Consider the following 16,809-nt stretch of genomic DNA (forward strand, 5'->3'; position numbering starts at 1 on the left):
CTCCTCCCCTCCTCTTCTCTTCTCCTCTTTTCTTTAGGGATAATGGATTTTTCTAGCCAGGATGGCTTTGAACTGGTGACAGTCCTCCTGCCTCAGTTCTTCCATCAATTAACATTCTAAATTTGCCTGGATTTCAAATCATTTTGATTAGAAGTCGAATTTCAAGTCCTTTCTTCTTCCTTGCATTAGAACAGTTCTGACTTGTACTTGCTTTCTTCCTGTCATTTATAGGACACTTGGCAGATAAACACAAGCCCCTCTGTTTAGTTGGAATTTCCACACATACATTCTCATCTACCTGCTGTAGGATTCCCCCATACATCGTCACCTGCTTGCAGCTTCTTTAGTACCTTAGTCCCTTTTATTCATTGTTGTCCTTTGCAAACTCAAAGATAGATGTTTTTTGGAGCTAGATTCTTTCTGCAGCCAGTGGTTATGCAAAGATCTTTACCTACTGCATATTACCCTTCTGGGCCTATGTGGAGGGGCTAACCCCAGCCTTCTGAGCTGGAATCTTGTCACTGTGGTGACTGCAAATTCTATTCTTAGCTCAGCACAAAGTGCTAGATCTGCATGTGGCAGTGAGGTAGAGGCTGTCCCTTCTGGTGCCACTCTAGGGCCAAGTGGGAACTAGAGGTGGGTGGGGACTGGAGGATTCAGTCAGGCCCTCCAAGGAAAGAATCCCCGTAAGGAATGAGAGTGGGGAAGAACGCTAGTCATTGCAGGAAACCCATGTGCAGCATCATGTAGTGAAAAGCTTGCACCAGCAGTAACTGCTGCTGCCACCAGCTCCTGTGGCACACCTAGACCACAATCTCAGCACCTAGAACACAATCTCTCACAATCTAAGCATACACAGGAGCATCCAGGTTTAGTGTGCCCCTGAGAGGGAGAAGATAAAGGTGGCAGAGGTCCCCCTTGCTTGTACCTTCAGCATTGTCAATTTGAAGTATTTTTGGTAGCCTTATGTGTATATTCATGGCCAAACTTGTCCTGTTTTTTTCTGCCAGGTTTGAATGGGGATGTGAATGTTAATGGCTTATCTACTGTATCTCACACTACTACTTCAGGGATTTTGAACTCTGCTCCCCACTCCTCCAGCACCTCACACCTCCATCACCCTAACGTGGCCTACGACTGTCTTTGGAACTACTCACAGTACCCATCTGCCAATCCTGGCAACAACCTCAAGGACCCACCCCTTCTTTCTCAGTTCCCTGGGGGACAATACCCGCTCAACGGTATCCTTGGGGGCAGCCGACAACCTTCATCCCCAAGTCACAACACTAATCTTCGAGCTGGGAGCCAAGAGTTCTGGGCCAATGGTACCCAGAGTCCCATGGGTCTTAACTTTGATTCACAGGAGCTGTATGATTCTTTTCCTGACCAGAATTTTGAGGTGATGCCCAATGGACCCCCAAGTTTTTTCACCTCCCCACAGACTTCTCCAATGTTGGGGTCTAGTATCCAGACCTTTGCACCTTCCCAGGATGGAAGCAGTGACATCCATCCTGATGAGGCAGCAGAAAAGGAGCTGACTTCAGTTGTGGCAGAAAATGATACTGGCTTGGTAGGCAGCCTGGAGCTGGAGGAAGAGCAGCCAGGTATAACTGGGTCCGTGAGCTGGGTGTGGAGAGAAGAAGTAGGGCTATGGGGGACAGTGGCTTTTTGAAGTGAGGAAAACTTGTCTTTCCAGCTCTCTACAGTGGAGGCTGATGTGCATGTTGGTGTTAGCAGAGCCAATGTCTGGTGTGTGTGTGGCAGCAGCACAGTGCGAGAGTGCGAGTGCAGGTGATTCCTAGCTCATGCAGAGCTGCTGCCTGGAGAGGGCAGGTGGGCGGGGGCAAGCCTGCAGTAGCCAGGCAGACTGCATCAAGAGCTTAATGGGTAGCATGCATGAATAGGGCCTTGGGTTCCACTTTGTCAGCCATTCTGGCAAATGCTTGTAATCTCAGCCCTTGGGAGGTGGAGGTAGAAGGAGTAGTTGTTCAAGGTCAACCCCAGGCGCATAAGACCCAGTCTCAAGAAACGGGGCAGGGTTTCCTTTTAATAGATGGAATAGCTACAGCAAAACAGCACTGAAGCCATGAAGCTATCTTGGTTGGGGCAGGAATGGGTACTGCTTAAAAGAGCTGCCTGAACACCTGATAGAACCACCTAATACAGCTAAATTGAAGGCATCGATCTTGACTTCATCCATAGTAGTGACTGGCTTATGAATTCGAGAGGAAAATAATCAGAGTGTACCATTGCTTGTCTACTAGGCTCCCTTTCTTTTTTCTTTCTTTTTTCATTTATATTAATATATAACAATCTCTTGTTTCCCTAAAAATAGATAAAATCTTAGTTTGTAATTTATGTTCTGTGTAATGGTGGCTACCCTCTTTTAAAAAAAGAAAGAAATATTTTCTCTGTTCCACTTGTTGGGAAAAATGAGTTTGTGTTAGACTTTTTGTCTCAGGTCTTACTCTTCCTCTTTGCATGATGTATACTTGGTTTTAGGAATATATCTGGATAGGATCTGTTCCTAGCATAGAACTAGAAATAAAGTTTGATTGGATTGAATAAACATCTTATTTTTAAAGCAAAGTTAGAATTTATTAAGAGAATGTTGAACAGATTGGAGCACCAATGTGTCTGGGGGAGGGCCATGTAGGAGAGAGCAGTCCATACCATGTACATATGTGGACTTCATTAAAGAGCTGCCTGGATACCTAATAGAACCCCTAACATAGCTCAATTGAAGGATTCAGCTTTGACTTTTGGTTTCTCCTGGGATTGCTTAGAACTAAAGATGTGTGGCTACAATGGTTCTGTCTCTTCTGTGGAGTCTTTGCACCAAGAAGTCTCCGTCCTGGTCCCTGAGCCCACAGTGAGCTGTCTAGATGATCCTTCACATCTTCCTGATCAACTGGAAGACACTCCAATCCTCAGTGAAGATTCCCTTGAGCCCTTTGACTCTCTGGCAGCAGGTGGGCTTTGCAGGGAGTTCCCTTTTGTGCTAACCTGAGCCAACTTGTTACCTGGAAAAGTTAGAAAACCAAGAAATCTGGGGTATTGGGCTTGTTGGCAAACCTTTAGTAAGCCATAGTCTATACTGCTGCCTGGGCCAACTTTACTCAGATGCATTGGTCTACTTCCCAGACTCTTCCTTCTTCTAGTTGGCCAAGAGCCCTTGGCTGTAGTCATTCACTGAATAGGCTGTAACTACCACACAGTTGGGTTATTTGTGTTTTAACTAAATAGAAAACATTTGCCAATTAAATATAAAAAACAAGGCCTATTTTACGATAAGTGCTAGATTTCTACAAGGATCTACGGGGTAGATACAAAGTCAGTATCTTTGCCTTCATTTTCAGTCTCCTGACTTTGCTTTATAAGAGGGCTGTATGTTTCCCCTAATTTATATTAATGTATTGCATGGTAGGGTAGCTAACACAGCAGGGTTGTGACTTTGATACAATCCTGAACTACATAGTGAGTTTCAAGTTAGTCTGAGGTAGGGACCCTTTCTTGTTTGATTCCCCATTTCCCCAGTTCATATGCTAGACACTAGAATATTTGGGGGTCTTAGAAAAGTCAGACTTTCTAACTTTCTTCTTAATATTCTGCTTTTTAAATTGTTTCACCCCCATAAACAGAGCCAGTGAGTGGAGGGCTTTATGGTATAGATGACACAGAGCTGATGGGTACAGAAGACAAGCTGCCTCTGGAGGGCAACCCTGTGATCTCTGCCCTCGACTGCCCTTCTCTCAGCAATGCTAATGCCTTCAGTCTCCTGGCAGATGACAGCCACACAGCAGCCTCTATCTTTGTCAGCCCCACCTCCCCACCTGTCTTAGGGGAGTCTGTCTTGCAAGGTAAGTGAAGAGAGGTAGGACACACACAAAGTTCTCACCTGCAAACGCAGTGAGAGAACGGGTTCCATAAATAAGCCCTTAAACTGGGAAGTATGGAGTGGTACCTTGCTGACAGTCTATGAGATGCTGTGATGTGTAATGTTACTTTGCCCTATGTAGAACTTGAGAGACTTGGAACCTGTCAAGGAAAAAGGCTAGAGACCTTTTTAGCTTCAGGAAAAGCTATTGGAATAAGGAAAGAGCCCGCACTGCTTTTTTAAAACTTAATTTTGTATGTATGAGTATTCCTATGTGTATATATATGTATCATGTGTGCATCTGATGCTCTTGGAGACTACCTTCAGCCAGACCCATTGGGGCTAGAGTTCCAGAAGGTTGTGAGTCACCCATTTGTGTGGGTGCTGTCTTTTCTCACTAAAAGACCTTAAAATAACCATGTTTACCATAGTGCAGGTTTAATTGGATAAATTCATTTACCTGAGACATATTCTTTTACTTACACTGTCCTTTGCATTGTAGATAACAGCTTTGGACTGAACAGTGGCAGTGACTCTGAACAGGAAGAAATGGAGACCCAGTCTTCAAACTTCCAACGTCCCCTGACTGAGCCAGCCCCTGACCAGCCACCTAGTATTCAACTACATCCAGCAGTCTCACCAACAGCCTCCCCAGAAGCCTCCTTGACAGCATCTGCAGAAATCTCTCCAGCTGTCTCTCCAGTAGCATCCTCACCTGTCCCTCCTGAAGTCTTTCCAGCAGTCTCTCCAGCTTCCTCACCTGCTCTCCCAGCCATCTCTTTGGAAGCCTCTATGACAGCTCCAGTGACTTTTCCTCAAGGTTCCCCTGAACCTTCTCCAGCAGCTGCCTTCCAGACAGTCTCTCCAGCAAGTAAAGATGTCAGCAGTGCCCCTGAAGCTTGTGCTGATCAGGAAGAGATGACTGGAGAAGCAGTCCCAGTCTCTGGTGGTGGTGAGTGTCCACACTCTGTTCCTACCTGCTGGTCTCTACAAGATACATAGATATACACACAGGAACACTCATACAGGTGTCATATATGGTGGCCACCCTTTTCTACTAACCTATTACTAACTTTCTTTAATACTTTAGTTTTTTGAGACAGGGTCTCTGTATGTAGCCTTGACTGGCCTGGAACATGCTATGTAGACCAAGCTGGCCTCCAGTTCAAAGACATGTGCTTGCCTCCGCCTCTGCCTCCGCCTCAAGTGCTCTATCCGGTAATTTTGCTTAACTTCTTATGTTGCTGTCTCTGGTCTTATCCTCTAGGTGATGTACTGAAGAGACGTATTGCTACCCCAGAAGAAGTTCGTCTTCCCCTCCAGCATGGGTAAATGCTCTAGATGGCTACACATACTAACCTCAAGAAGCTCCTGGATGATAGGAAGAGAGGAGCTTCTCTGTTATCTTGATGAGAGAGGACTAGGCTGGACAGAAATAGACTACAGGATAGTGAGGACGGTGTGGGACCCCTGGTGCTGGAGTCACAAACTGTTGTAGGTGTTGGGATCTGAACTCAGGACTCCTGGAAGAGCAGCAAATACTCCTAACTGCTGGGCTGTTGCTCCAGACCAGTTTTCTTTTCTTGGAGTCTGACTCCCTCACATAGTCTTTGTTTATCTGCTGGCTGCTAGGTCTTGATCCTTTTTCAGACTAAGGCACACAGATCCAAAGGAGCTAGACAGAGCTGTTTCCACAGAGAGGGACAGCAGTGAGGGAGAGAGGCTTCCTACCAGTGACCTGGGTGGTTCTGTGCAATGATTTCTGTTTTAGTGCTCTCTGGAGAGTTAAGGTCTAGAGCAGTAACTTTTCTTAGTGACCAACCTAGCTGTTGTCAGAGGCCTAGATTTTTTTAGGCTATTTGATGTTACCAAGTCTTAGTGCGACTGCAATATTTAAGACAGAAATAAGACTGAGTTTTATAATGTACTTTTCAGTGCATAGTTAGTAACTAAAACCTAGCCTGCTTAGTTATTTTGTGACGTCAGCCTCCAAGCTTACTCTTAACTTTGTTCTGTACCTGAGCCAGAGCAGTAGGAGTTTCCAGCTGCTCGTTTCAGTAGCTTTATAAAAAGGAGGGTGGGAATCTTTGTACATATTTGCCATTTAGTACAGTGTTTCCTCCTGAAGTACTTGCTTCAGCTCAAGCACTGTGAGCCTGTTTATTTATTTATCAAGCTTACGTGCTGTCCTGTGTCTGTATGCAGGACTGTGTGTGTAGGCCTGTCTGCATGCAGGGCTAGTGAGACAGCTGGAAGAGAACCTGCTCAGTGGGCTTGCCTCCTGGGTGGCATGGGAGTGGGTAGGGGTGTGACCTGGTGGCAGGGCCCATGTGCTTCTCTGGCAGGTGGCGAAGAGAAGTGCGCATCAAGAAGGGCAGCCATCGGTGGCAGGGGGAGACTTGGTATTACGGCCCTTGTGGGAAGAGAATGAAGCAATTTCCAGAAGTTATCAAGGTAACAGCATTGGTAGCTTTTTTTAAAAAAGCTTTTTCTTGGGTCCCAGGAGAGTAGGGTAGCATTGTCTCCTCTGGGGCCTGTTCTGCATGTGCTATTTCTGCCAAAGCCGTGGAATGACTATGACTTTACTAATGCCATTCACTTTTCCTCTCAGTACCTGAGCCGAAATGTGCTGCATAGTGTCCGCCGTGAGCACTTCAGCTTCAGTCCTCGCATGCCTGTTGGAGATTTCTTTGAAGAAAGAGATACACCAGAGGTGCTGGCCTAAGGATTAAATTGTTGGGAAAAAATTATAGCTTCCTTTCATGGAGTTAGGTGGCTCAAGGAGTTTGGGACACTTCAGAGGGCTTAGTGACACTTGGTGGCCTGCACAGATCACTGTTTCCTCATAGCTCAGTGTTACTGTTCCTTTAGGGTTTGCAGTGGGTCAAGTTATCAGCAGAGGAGATTCCTTCCAGAATTCAAGCGATCACTGGCAAAAGAGGCCGACCTCGAAACAATGAGAAGGCTAAGAACAAGGAAGTTCCCAAAGTGAAGCGGGGCCGAGGTCGGCCTCCTAAGATCAAAATGCCTGAGCCGTTGAATAAAACAGATAACCGACTTCCAAAGAAACTGGAAACCCAAGGTACGGTGTTATTTGTAGCTTGGGCATTCTGCTCAGGGCTGTTGCTGAATTGCTGATACCTGATTTTCCCAAGAAGGACTGACACCCAGACAGACAAACCTAAACCCATTCTTGTCCAGTTGAAGGCATGAATAGAACCACAGCTCTTTGCTCCTTTTTCCCCCCCAGGCAGTTTCTTCCTTTTGAGTTGTGTTTACTAGAAAACTAAGCTGTAGGTTATTCCTGTATATAGTAATGGCCAAAGGAGAAGGCTGCCACAGTTTTTCTTGTCTTTCAGCTCCTTGTTTAGACTGAGTTTGTACATACAATTTCTGTGATTTTTATTGTAGAGACTTCAATTCACACCTGAATCCTAAAGATTATTGGGACACTGTTTTAGTGGGATAGATAAATGTCTAATTTTTAAAATAAGCATAACTTTAAAATGCTTTCACTGTGTAGTGTGCAGGATAGGAATTCTTAATCCCATTCACAGCTCTAGTTCTGCTATCTGGCTGCATCTTTTTTTCCTGTCCCATGTTGGGGACCAATCCTAGGACTTTGAATATTTGTCTAACAAGTCCTCTACAAATGCTAAAACCCCAACCTCAGAATATTTCATTTTTTCAAAAGATTTATTTTATGTATATAAATGTTTTGCACATAGCCACTGCCTGGGTACCTGTGAAGGCCATAAGAGGGTGTCAGGTCCCCTAGAACTAGTGTTGAGGTTGGTTGTGAGCTGGAGCTGAAGCATACCAGGTTCTGTAGCTGAGCACCTCCCATAGCGTTTCAGTAGAAACTTTGTTTTCGAGACAGGGTCTCTCTGTGTAGCTCTGGCTGTTGTGGATCTCACTCTGTAGACCAGGGTGGCCTTGAACTCAGAAATCCACCTGTCCTTGCCCCTCAAGCACTGGGATTAAAGGTGCCACCACTGCCCAGTTCAACAAAAACTTTAAGTGATTTATTTGCCTATAATATTTTAGAAGGTCTTTGTAAAAATGTATGGTGATATTTATATATCAGAAATGTTAGCCGGGCGGTGGTGGCGCACGCCTTTAATCCCAGCACTTGGGAGGCAGAGGCAGGCAGATTTCTGAGTTCGAGGCCAGCCTGGTCTACAGAGTAAGTTCTAGGACAGCCAGGGCTATATAGAGAAACCCTGTCTCAAAAAACCAAAAAGAAAAAAGAAATGTCAGTCAGAAGAGAATTATTTGCAGGTTTACACTGATTCAGGTCTCCCAGTAGACTGAGCTGTGGAAGCTGAGCACCGGCTCTAGCAGTGGGGAGATGACTCCTTTGAAAGAGTCCATTCTCTTCTCAGTGCACACTAGGATGTCAGTATTATAAGACAGTAGTACCCTCTTTCCCTGACAGTTTAGATTTCTAGTGCTTTCCCAGCTCTCGCACTAAAATCAGGCTGTGTGCATCAGTCTGTGTATTTCTACCCTTGCTGCATAGGCAGGGAAAGCGACACATTATAAAGGCATTCTGCAGTTGTAGCGTCCTTTCCATCAGTTGGACCACTTCCAGAGCAGTTCAGTTGGCGTCAGTCTGTGGCTCCTGGGTTGGCGGTGCTGCTCAAGCACTTTGTACAGCTGCCTCAGCAGATGCCTCCCTCACCCCTATATCTATCTCTTAAATGTTTTATTATGTCTACTCAAAAAAAAAAAAAAACCAATACGTCGTTCAAGGAGATTGAGGAGAAGCCAACTTTGTAATAGACATGTGCTGCCATGGGTGCCAAGTGTGTTTTTCTACCTCACTTTCTATTTCCTTCCTGCCTTCACAGAAATACTGAGTGAGGAGGATAAAGCAAAGATAACTAAAAGCAAAAAGAAGATAAGGCAGAAGGTGCAGCGAGGAGAGAGTCAGACTCCGGTCCAAGGGCAGGTAAGGGACATTAATGAGCTAACATTTTACAACCTGCTTCATGTTTCATCTCCCACATTTCCACCCTTAATATAGCAGCACACATTCATTAAGTGGAATTCCTTAGGCTAGATTTAGAATGGGCTTGATCAAGAACAGTATGGGTGTCTCTAGGGTGAGAGAGTGGGGCCATTGCCAGTTCCTCATCGTTCCGTCTCACCTCTCCTCCCCAGCACCCTTTTCTGGTTTTGAACCCTAGCCCAAGCAGAGGTGCTCTCAGAGTCGTTTGAGGAGAAATGACTTCCCTTATGGTTTACAGGCCAGAAACAAGAGGAAGCAAGACACCAAGAACTTAAAGCAGAAGGACACTAAGAAGAAATTCAAGGTATATACATGAATTCGTGTTCCAAGCATAATTTTTTTCCCCAGGGTACATTGTGCATGCTAGATAAGCAACTCTACCACAGAGCTAAATTCTCATCTCTCAAGTCTGATTGTAAAGAACCAGGAGATTTTCTAAACACACCACGTCAGTGTTACAGTTACATTTTGGACTCTGAGTTTATGAGGCACTGGGATCAGACATGGCCTTATGCACTTTCTTGTTCCTTTCTCCCTGGGGGGGTAGGCTGAGAAAGAGAAGATGAAGACAAAGCAGGAGAAGATGAAGGAAAAAGTAAAGAGGGAAAAGAAAGAAAAGATAAAAGCAAAGGGAAAGGAAGAGCCCAGAGCCAGGCCATCCGGTAGAGCAGACAAGGCCCTTGCCACACAGAGGCGGCTGGAGGAACAGCAGAGGCAGCAGGTTATCTTGGAAGAGATGAAGAAGCCCACAGAAGATATGTGTCTGACTGACCACCAGGTATTAAGGGTCATGGAAGGGCCAGTTCTGAAGACATTTCTGTTACCAGAAGTACCTCTGAGTATCTAGATATGGCCTCCTGGTAAGTCTAACAGGATATCCATGTGCTTTTCTCTCTCCAGCCCCTGCCTGACTTCACACGCATCCCTGGTTTGACACTGTCCAGTAGGGCTTTCTCAGATTGCTTGACCATTGTGGAGTTCCTGCACAGTTTTGGCAAAGTGCTAGGCTTTGACCTTACCAAAGATGTTCCTAGTCTCGGAGTCCTGCAGGAGGGACTCTTATGTCAAGGTGACAGCTTGGACAAAGTGCAAGACCTGCTAGTGCAGCTTCTGAAGGCTGCACTCCATGATCCTGGTCTGCCTCCCTACTGTCAGGTGAGCATTCCTGGGCCTGTGTTACAGTTTTGCTCTCTCTCTTTGAGAACACTCACACGCTTACCAAGCACCCACAGAAGGAAGGGAAGTGGAGCTGTTTCCCGATTCTAACTTTATACGCCTCTTTCTTTGCAAGGCTTTGTTGTTGTTCATTCTTTTTCTTTTTCTTTCTTTTTTTTTTGTTTGTTTGTTTGTTTGTTTCGAGACAGGGTTTTTGTGTGTAGTCCTGGCTGTCCTGGAACTCACTCTGTAGACCAGGCTGGCCTCTAACTCAGAAATCCACCTACCTCTGCCTCCCAAGTGCTGGGATTAAAGGCGTGCGCCACCACCGCCTGGCTCATTCTTTTTCTTATTTTGAAGTTTCTCTTTGTAGTCTTTCACCTTTTTCTAAACTTAATTTTTTAATTTTATTTTATTCATAGACTTGTTTTGCCCATCTGTTTGTGTGCTACATGTATGCCTGGTATAACACTGACCATAAGATGGTGTTGGATCCCCTGAAGTTAAGAGTTAACAGACAGTTGTGAGCTGCCATATAGATGCCAGCAATTCATCCCAAGTCCTCTGGAAAAGCAGTCACTGCCTCTAACTGCTGAACCATGTCTTTAGCCCATGTCCCTGCAACTTTCATTCTTTTTCTTTTTTTTCCACAAAAATTTCTTTGTGCCTGTTTTGCATAGCAAGTTCCAGGCCAGCCCAGGCTACCTAATGAGACCCTGTCCAAAAAAAAAAAAAAGGAAGAGGGAAGGGTTAAAAAAATTTTTTTTTTTTTTGTGAAGATTTATGTAGATAAGTGTTGGCCTGCATGTACGTATGTATGTCATGCGTGTGCCTGGTGCCCCTGCAGGCCAGAAAACAAGATTGGATCCCCTGAAACTGGATTATGGATAGTTGAGAATTACCATATGGGTGTTGAGAACCAAATCTGTGTCCTTTCAAAAGGATTAGCTCTCTCTCCAACCCTAAATTGTTTAAAATTATATTTATTTATTGAGTGTGTGTTTGCATGTCTGTATGTATATGGACAGAGGACAACTTGTGGGGAATCAGTTGTTTTTTCATCAGGTGGGTCTAGGAGTTAAAGATACTCGTATTGGACTCAGTGGTGAATTTCATGATTATCTGAGCCGTCTTGCTAACCTTGTCTTTTTCTCTTACGGTTTTATCTTAACCCTGGAGCTCTTCCAGGCACCCCAGAGTTGTTCCTATTTTCCTCTCATTTCCATTATGCTTCTTCCAAACAGTCCCTAAAGATCTTGGGGGAGAAGCTGTCAGAGATCCCGTTGACCAGAGACAATGTGTCTGAGATACTGCGCTGCTTTCTCATGGCATATAGAGTGGAGCCTTCTTTGTGCGACAGTCTGCGTACCCAGCCTTTTCAGGCCCAGCCACCTCAACAGAAGGCTGCTATTCTAGCCTTCCTTGTGCACGAGCTCAACGGGTCCACCATCATCATCAAGTGAGGACTTGAGTGGGAATGGTCAGTCCTGGGTCTTGTGTTAGGGCAGGGTCTTAGCTCTCCAGAAGTCCCCGGGTGGTGTGTGTCTGTTGTTCTTCTCTGAGGATGCAGGAATGACTTGGCATAGACTCACTGGAAGCCTTCCTTTGTTGTCCATCCTGTTTGAACTAGACTGAAATTCTTACAGCTCCTTAATGCTTAATCTTTGTTTTTGCTCTGCCACTTCTCCCTCCATGTTCCCCTGCAGTGAGATTGACAAGACTCTGGAGAGTATGTCTAGCTACAGGAAAAACAAGTGGATTGTTGAAGGCCGACTCCGGAGGTAGGGACAGGACAGAGCAGAGCCCAAAGGGAGGGGGAGGCATAGCCAGGGCTCTGGAAAATGTAAATTTCAGGTGTTTCCTTTTTGGCATTATATTCTTCACCAGAGTCTTCCCCAATCTCTATTTCTTAAGACTGAAAACTGCTCTGGCCAAGCGAACTGGGCGGCCTGAGGTTATGATGGAAGGGGCAGAAGATGGCCTCGGACGGAGACGCAGTTCTCGGATCATGGAGGAAAACAGTGGCATAGAAGAGGAGGAAGACGAGGAAAACACAGCAGCTGTCCATGGCCGCAGGGGTCGAAGAGATGGAGAGGTGCAGACCAGAGTCAGAGGAAAGGGGTTAGAAAGTTCTCATCTGTTTTGGATCTGTTAGCTCTCCTCTTCTCAATGTGTACTTGTTTCTGTGCAGGTTGATATTGCGGCATCCAGCATTCCAGAGCTAGAGCGCCATATAGAAAAACTCAGTAAGGTACCGTGCTTTTAATCTCATAAAAGTCAGAAATGTGGGTTGGGCAAGAACTGATCCCCTTCTTCAGAATATATCAGTTTTATAGGGAAGTTGATAAACTTCAATTCTCTCCCAGATACTGAAATTCATCATGCCATGATGGAAATGTTTTTATTCCTTTTCTAATCCTACTCAGCGTCAGCTCTTCTTTAAAAAAAAGCTGCTCCATTCATCCCCGATGCTTCGGGCAGTGTCCCTGGGTCAAGACCGCTATAGACGCCGTTACTGGGTGTTACCGTGTCTCACTGGTATCTTTGTGGAAGGATCGGAGGGAAGCACAGGTAGGTGCAGCTGTGGAGATTGGGGGTGAAGGCCAGACAAAAGTGAGCCCTCCCTCCCTCCCTCCCTCCCTCTGTCCCTTCCTTCCTTCCTTCTTTCCTCCCTCCTTTATCCTTTCCTTCCTTCCTTCTCCCTAGTCCTCTTGGGCTTTAACCCTGACATGGTAGACTCGGGAGTCAAGGCTCACCCACCTCTACTGTCACACAGCAGCTACATGCTTCACTTTCTTCATCTGTGGACTGGGGCCATAGTGATGTAGACCTACTTGATAAGACAGTGAGGACTGAGGCTGGAGAGGGCAGAGGTTAAGAGCGTGGGCTGCTTCTCCAGAGGACTGAGCTGGGCTTTAGCACACGTCTTACACCCTCCTGTGATCTGGAGGATCCAGGGCCTGGGGCCTCCACACATACACTGAATTAATTTCTTTCAAAGACTACAAAAAATTAAAATGGGTTTGTACTCTTTAGTGCTTAACAGACCTTAGGTGTATCTCCATGCCAGGTGTTAACACAGTATTCTGGAGTTGATTCCAGACACAGAAAAGTGAATTTTAAAAAGCAAGCATGTTTTGTTTATAGATGTCATTTTTCCCATTATACAACAGTGTATCTTAAGCTCTTTGTTTCTCTTTCCAGTTACTGAAGATGAAATAAAGCAAGAAACTGAGTCCTTGATGGAAGTGGTCACTTCAACACCCAGCTCTGCCAGAGTCTCTGTAAAGAGAGAGTTAACTGGCTCCAACACCTCTACTTCTGCCCGGTCCCGAGGCCGACCTCAAAAACCTAAGCCTGGGTCTCTACAGCCTCATCACCTTAAGTCCACCATTAGGGAACATGATTCAGCCCAGACTGAAGCTCACCCGGGACCTCAGCCCCAGCCTCAGGCCCAGCCTCAGGCCCATCTTCAGTCAAGTAGTGGGTTCCTAGAGCCGGAAGGTTCCCCTTTCTCTCTGGGTCAGAGCCAGCATGACCTCAGCCAGTCTGCTTTCCTGTCTTGGCTGAGCCAGACTCAGAACCACAACTCTCTGTTGAGCAGCTCAGTCCTCACGCCTGATAGCAGCCCAGGAAAATTAGACTCTGCTCCATCTCAGTCCTTGGAGGAGCCAGAGCCTGACGAGGCTCAATCCTGTCCTGGTCCTCAAGGTCCGTGGTTTAACTTCTCAGCCCAGATACCCTGTGATGCTGCTCCTACACCACCCCCTGCAGCTTCTGAGGAACAACCTCCTCCCTCCCTCCAGCTGCCTGCCTCCTCTAAACCAGTAAGTAGCCAAATCAGTATGCACTTTATCTTGCCCCAGGCTCCCATGCTGGCTAAGAGGCTGTAGCCTGCAGTAGGAAATATGTAAACTCCTTCATGTCTTCTTATTTATAGATGAACATACCCGGTGCTGCCAATCCTTGTTCCCCAGTGCAGCTCTCTTCCACCCACTTGCCTAGAGGGGGCCCTAAGAGGCTATCAGGGGACTCTGAAGAAATGTCACAGAGTCCCACAGGGCTGGGACAACCAAAGCGGAGAGGGAGACCTCCTGGCAAGTTCTTCAAGCAGGTGGAGCAACATTACTTAACCCAGCCGACAGCCCAGCCTATCCCGCCTGGTGAGCAAGCTTGTCTAGGATGGGGCAAGCATGGGAGTAATCGCAATTTCCACTGTGGGAGTGTGATTCGTGCCCACAGGCAGGTTCCCATTCCCTGGCCCATATGCATACCCTCTGTACACAGAGATGTGCTCAGGCTGGTGGTGGATCCGCGATCCGGAGACACTGGATGTTCTGCTCAAGGCACTGCATCCCCGAGGCATCCGGGAGAAGGCGCTTCACAAACATCTTAGCAAGCACAAGGACTTTTTGCAGGAAGTTTGTTTACAGCCCTTAACTGGTAAATGAAAGACCTTGACCCAGCGTGATGTAGAGTAGCTGCTGTGCAGTCATTTATGGACCGCTCTCTTCCCAGATCCCATCTTTGAGCCTAATCAGCTGCCTGCCTTGGAAGAAGGAATTCTGAGCTGGTCTCCCAAAGAGAAGACTTACGAGACAGACCTGGCTGTGCTTCAGTGGGTGGAGGAGCTAGAACAGCGGGTCGTCCTCTCGGACTTGCAGATTCGGGTACCTGGGGCTGGTGCTGAAGAGGGAGCTGTCTAGGGGAGGCTTTGGGTTTTCCTTAGTTTTTGTTTTGGTTTATTTTCATCTGTGTGTGGATCTTTTGCCTGCACGTGTGTCTATATAGTACATGTGTGCAGTGTCCTCAGGCTACAAATGTCAGATCCTCTCACATTGGCCTTTGAGACAGTTGTGAGCCCCACGATGTGTGCTCTGGGAGTTGAACCTAGGTCTCTTTGAGGAATAGCCTGTACTCTGTCTGAACTACTGTGCCTTCTTTCCAGCCCTAGGTTCCTGTTTTTGAGACAGGCTTTCACTCTGGCTCAGAGTGGCCTAGGACTCAAGGCTTTCTTCCTGTCTCAGCCTTCCAGGTGGTGGGATTGCAAACCTGAGCTGCTGCACCTGGCTGGGGGAGGGCACCAGGACAAGCCCTGGGTTTCTTCTTCCTGAGTGATCTACCATGACATGAAATGTTTCCCTTTACAATGTGTTTTGTTTCTCTTTTCCCACTGGAAGGGCTGGACATGCCCTAGCCCAGACTCCACCAGAGAAGACTTGACCTACTGTGAGCATCTGCCTGACTCCCAGGAGGATATCCCTTGGAGGGGTCGGGGTAGGGAAGGAACAGTACCTCAGCGGCAGAACACCAACCCTCTGGACCTTGCTGTGATGCGATTGGCTGTTCTGGAGCAGAATGTGGAGCGGCGGTATTTGCGGGAGCCCCTCTGGGCAGCCCATGAGGTGGTAGTGGAGAAGGCCCTACTGAGCACACCCAATGGTGCCTCTGACGGCACCGCGACTGAGATGTGAGTGACTCCTGCTGCCTGCTCCGTGGCCTGGGAGAGGCAAGACAAAAGCCTTGTGTTCCTCACACGAGGATCACCACTTTCCCTACAGATCCTATGAGATCACCCCTCGTGTCCGAGTATGGCGGCAGACACTTGAGAGATGCCGTAGTGCAGCCCAAGTGTGCTTGTGCATGGGCCAGCTGGAAAGGTCCATCGCGTGGGAGAAGTCTGTCAACAAAGTGGTGAGTCTGGATACTTAGAGAGAGACTGGCAAGAGTGGGGTCAGTGATAACACAGGGTTAAGGACTCATTCTGCTTTCTCACATTGGTCCAGACCTGCCTGGTCTGCCGGAAGGGTGACAATGATGAGTTTCTCCTGCTTTGTGATGGGTGTGACCGAGGCTGCCACATTTACTGTCATCGGCCCAAGATGGAGGCTGTTCCAGAAGGAGACTGGTTCTGTGCTGTCTGTCTGGCCCAGGTAAGGCTGCTTCTGTTCTCTGATCTCGGTTCTCAAACAGGACTCAGAGATGCCTTCATCTTTCTTTGAGCAACAGTCCCACAGATGTCCCCTTCCCTCAGGGATGAGCCTGTGACAGCAGGTTTGGGTTGAGAATAAGTCACCTACAGTCTCTAAGCCCCAGTCATTTCCTCTACACAATAGGAGTAATCACCGTTCATTTTACTGACCCTCCTGTTGAGTATCTGAATGAATTCACATGCTGGTTTATGTGAACATTTGAAGCCACAGTCATGGGTAGGCAAGACTGTGATGAACAAGAGGCTGAGCATCGCAGCCCTGCGCTGCTGCTCACCTGGGCCTGTCCTCAGCAGGTACAGGAAGAATACACTCAGAGGCCTGGTTTCCCAAAACGAGGCCAGAAGCGGAAAAGTAGTTTTCCGCTGACCTTCACAGAAGGTGACAGCAGGCGGCGGAGGATGTTGTCAAGAAGCCGAGAAAGCCCAGCAGTGCCTCGGTACCCAGAAGACAGGCTGTCTCCCTCCAAAAGACGGCGACATTCGATGAGAAGCCACCACAGTGATCTCACATTTTGCGAGTGAGTTAGTGAATTCTAGGACTAGCTGGCTATCTCTGTGCCAGAGAAGCTGCAGGAGTCAGTGTATGCTTTCTGTACTCATAGGATTATCCTAATGGAGATGGAGTCCCATGACGCAGCCTGGCCTTTCCTAGAGCCTGTGAACCCTCGCTTGGTGAGTGGGTACCGACGTGTCATCAAGAACCCTATGGACTTTTCTACCATGCGAGAACGGCTGCTGCGTGGAGGGTAAGATGATCTCTCTTGGTTCACC

The 16,809-nt window shown here is 47.0% G+C and overlaps 1 protein-coding gene across 5 annotated transcripts in view; it reads left to right on the top strand.

Annotated features, from left to right (window-relative positions):
• Baz2a (bromodomain adjacent to zinc finger domain 2A) overlaps positions 1-16,809 on the top strand; it is a 36,785-nt gene that overhangs the window by 17,165 nt on the left and 2,811 nt on the right. For 4 of the 5 annotated variants that reach the window (XM_028786603.1, XM_028786602.1, XM_028786604.1 and 1 more), the window contains 26 exons: positions 1,011-1,604; positions 2,787-2,972; positions 3,642-3,860; positions 4,380-4,829; positions 5,145-5,205; positions 6,223-6,331; positions 6,489-6,590; positions 6,749-6,959; positions 8,731-8,831; positions 9,130-9,195; positions 9,439-9,669; positions 9,792-10,046; positions 11,291-11,505; positions 11,753-11,827; positions 11,961-12,141; positions 12,238-12,297; positions 12,473-12,617; positions 13,251-13,873; positions 13,987-14,209; positions 14,334-14,489; positions 14,565-14,716; positions 15,227-15,516; positions 15,608-15,740; positions 15,833-15,979; positions 16,330-16,556; positions 16,641-16,784. In XM_028786603.1, the coding sequence (XP_028642436.1) occupies positions 1,011-1,604; positions 2,787-2,972; positions 3,642-3,860; positions 4,380-4,829; positions 5,145-5,205; positions 6,223-6,331; positions 6,489-6,590; positions 6,749-6,959; positions 8,731-8,831; positions 9,130-9,195; positions 9,439-9,669; positions 9,792-10,046; positions 11,291-11,505; positions 11,753-11,827; positions 11,961-12,141; positions 12,238-12,297; positions 12,473-12,617; positions 13,251-13,873; positions 13,987-14,209; positions 14,334-14,489; positions 14,565-14,716; positions 15,227-15,516; positions 15,608-15,740; positions 15,833-15,979; positions 16,330-16,556; positions 16,641-16,784 (5,356 nt within the window). The remainder of the gene's footprint in view (positions 1-1,010; positions 1,605-2,786; positions 2,973-3,641; positions 3,861-4,379; positions 4,830-5,144; positions 5,206-6,222; positions 6,332-6,488; positions 6,591-6,748; positions 6,960-8,730; positions 8,832-9,129; positions 9,196-9,438; positions 9,670-9,791; positions 10,047-11,290; positions 11,506-11,752; positions 11,828-11,960; positions 12,142-12,237; positions 12,298-12,472; positions 12,618-13,250; positions 13,874-13,986; positions 14,210-14,333; positions 14,490-14,564; positions 14,717-15,226; positions 15,517-15,607; positions 15,741-15,832; positions 15,980-16,329; positions 16,557-16,640; positions 16,785-16,809) is intronic. The other variant, XM_028786601.1, reaches the window with a different exon arrangement.

Source organism: Grammomys surdaster, unplaced genomic scaffold, assembly GCF_004785775.1.
Source record: "Grammomys surdaster isolate TR1022 unplaced genomic scaffold, NIH_TR_1.0 125562, whole genome shotgun sequence".
Classification (NCBI taxonomy): Eukaryota; Metazoa; Chordata; class Mammalia; order Rodentia; family Muridae; genus Grammomys; species Grammomys surdaster.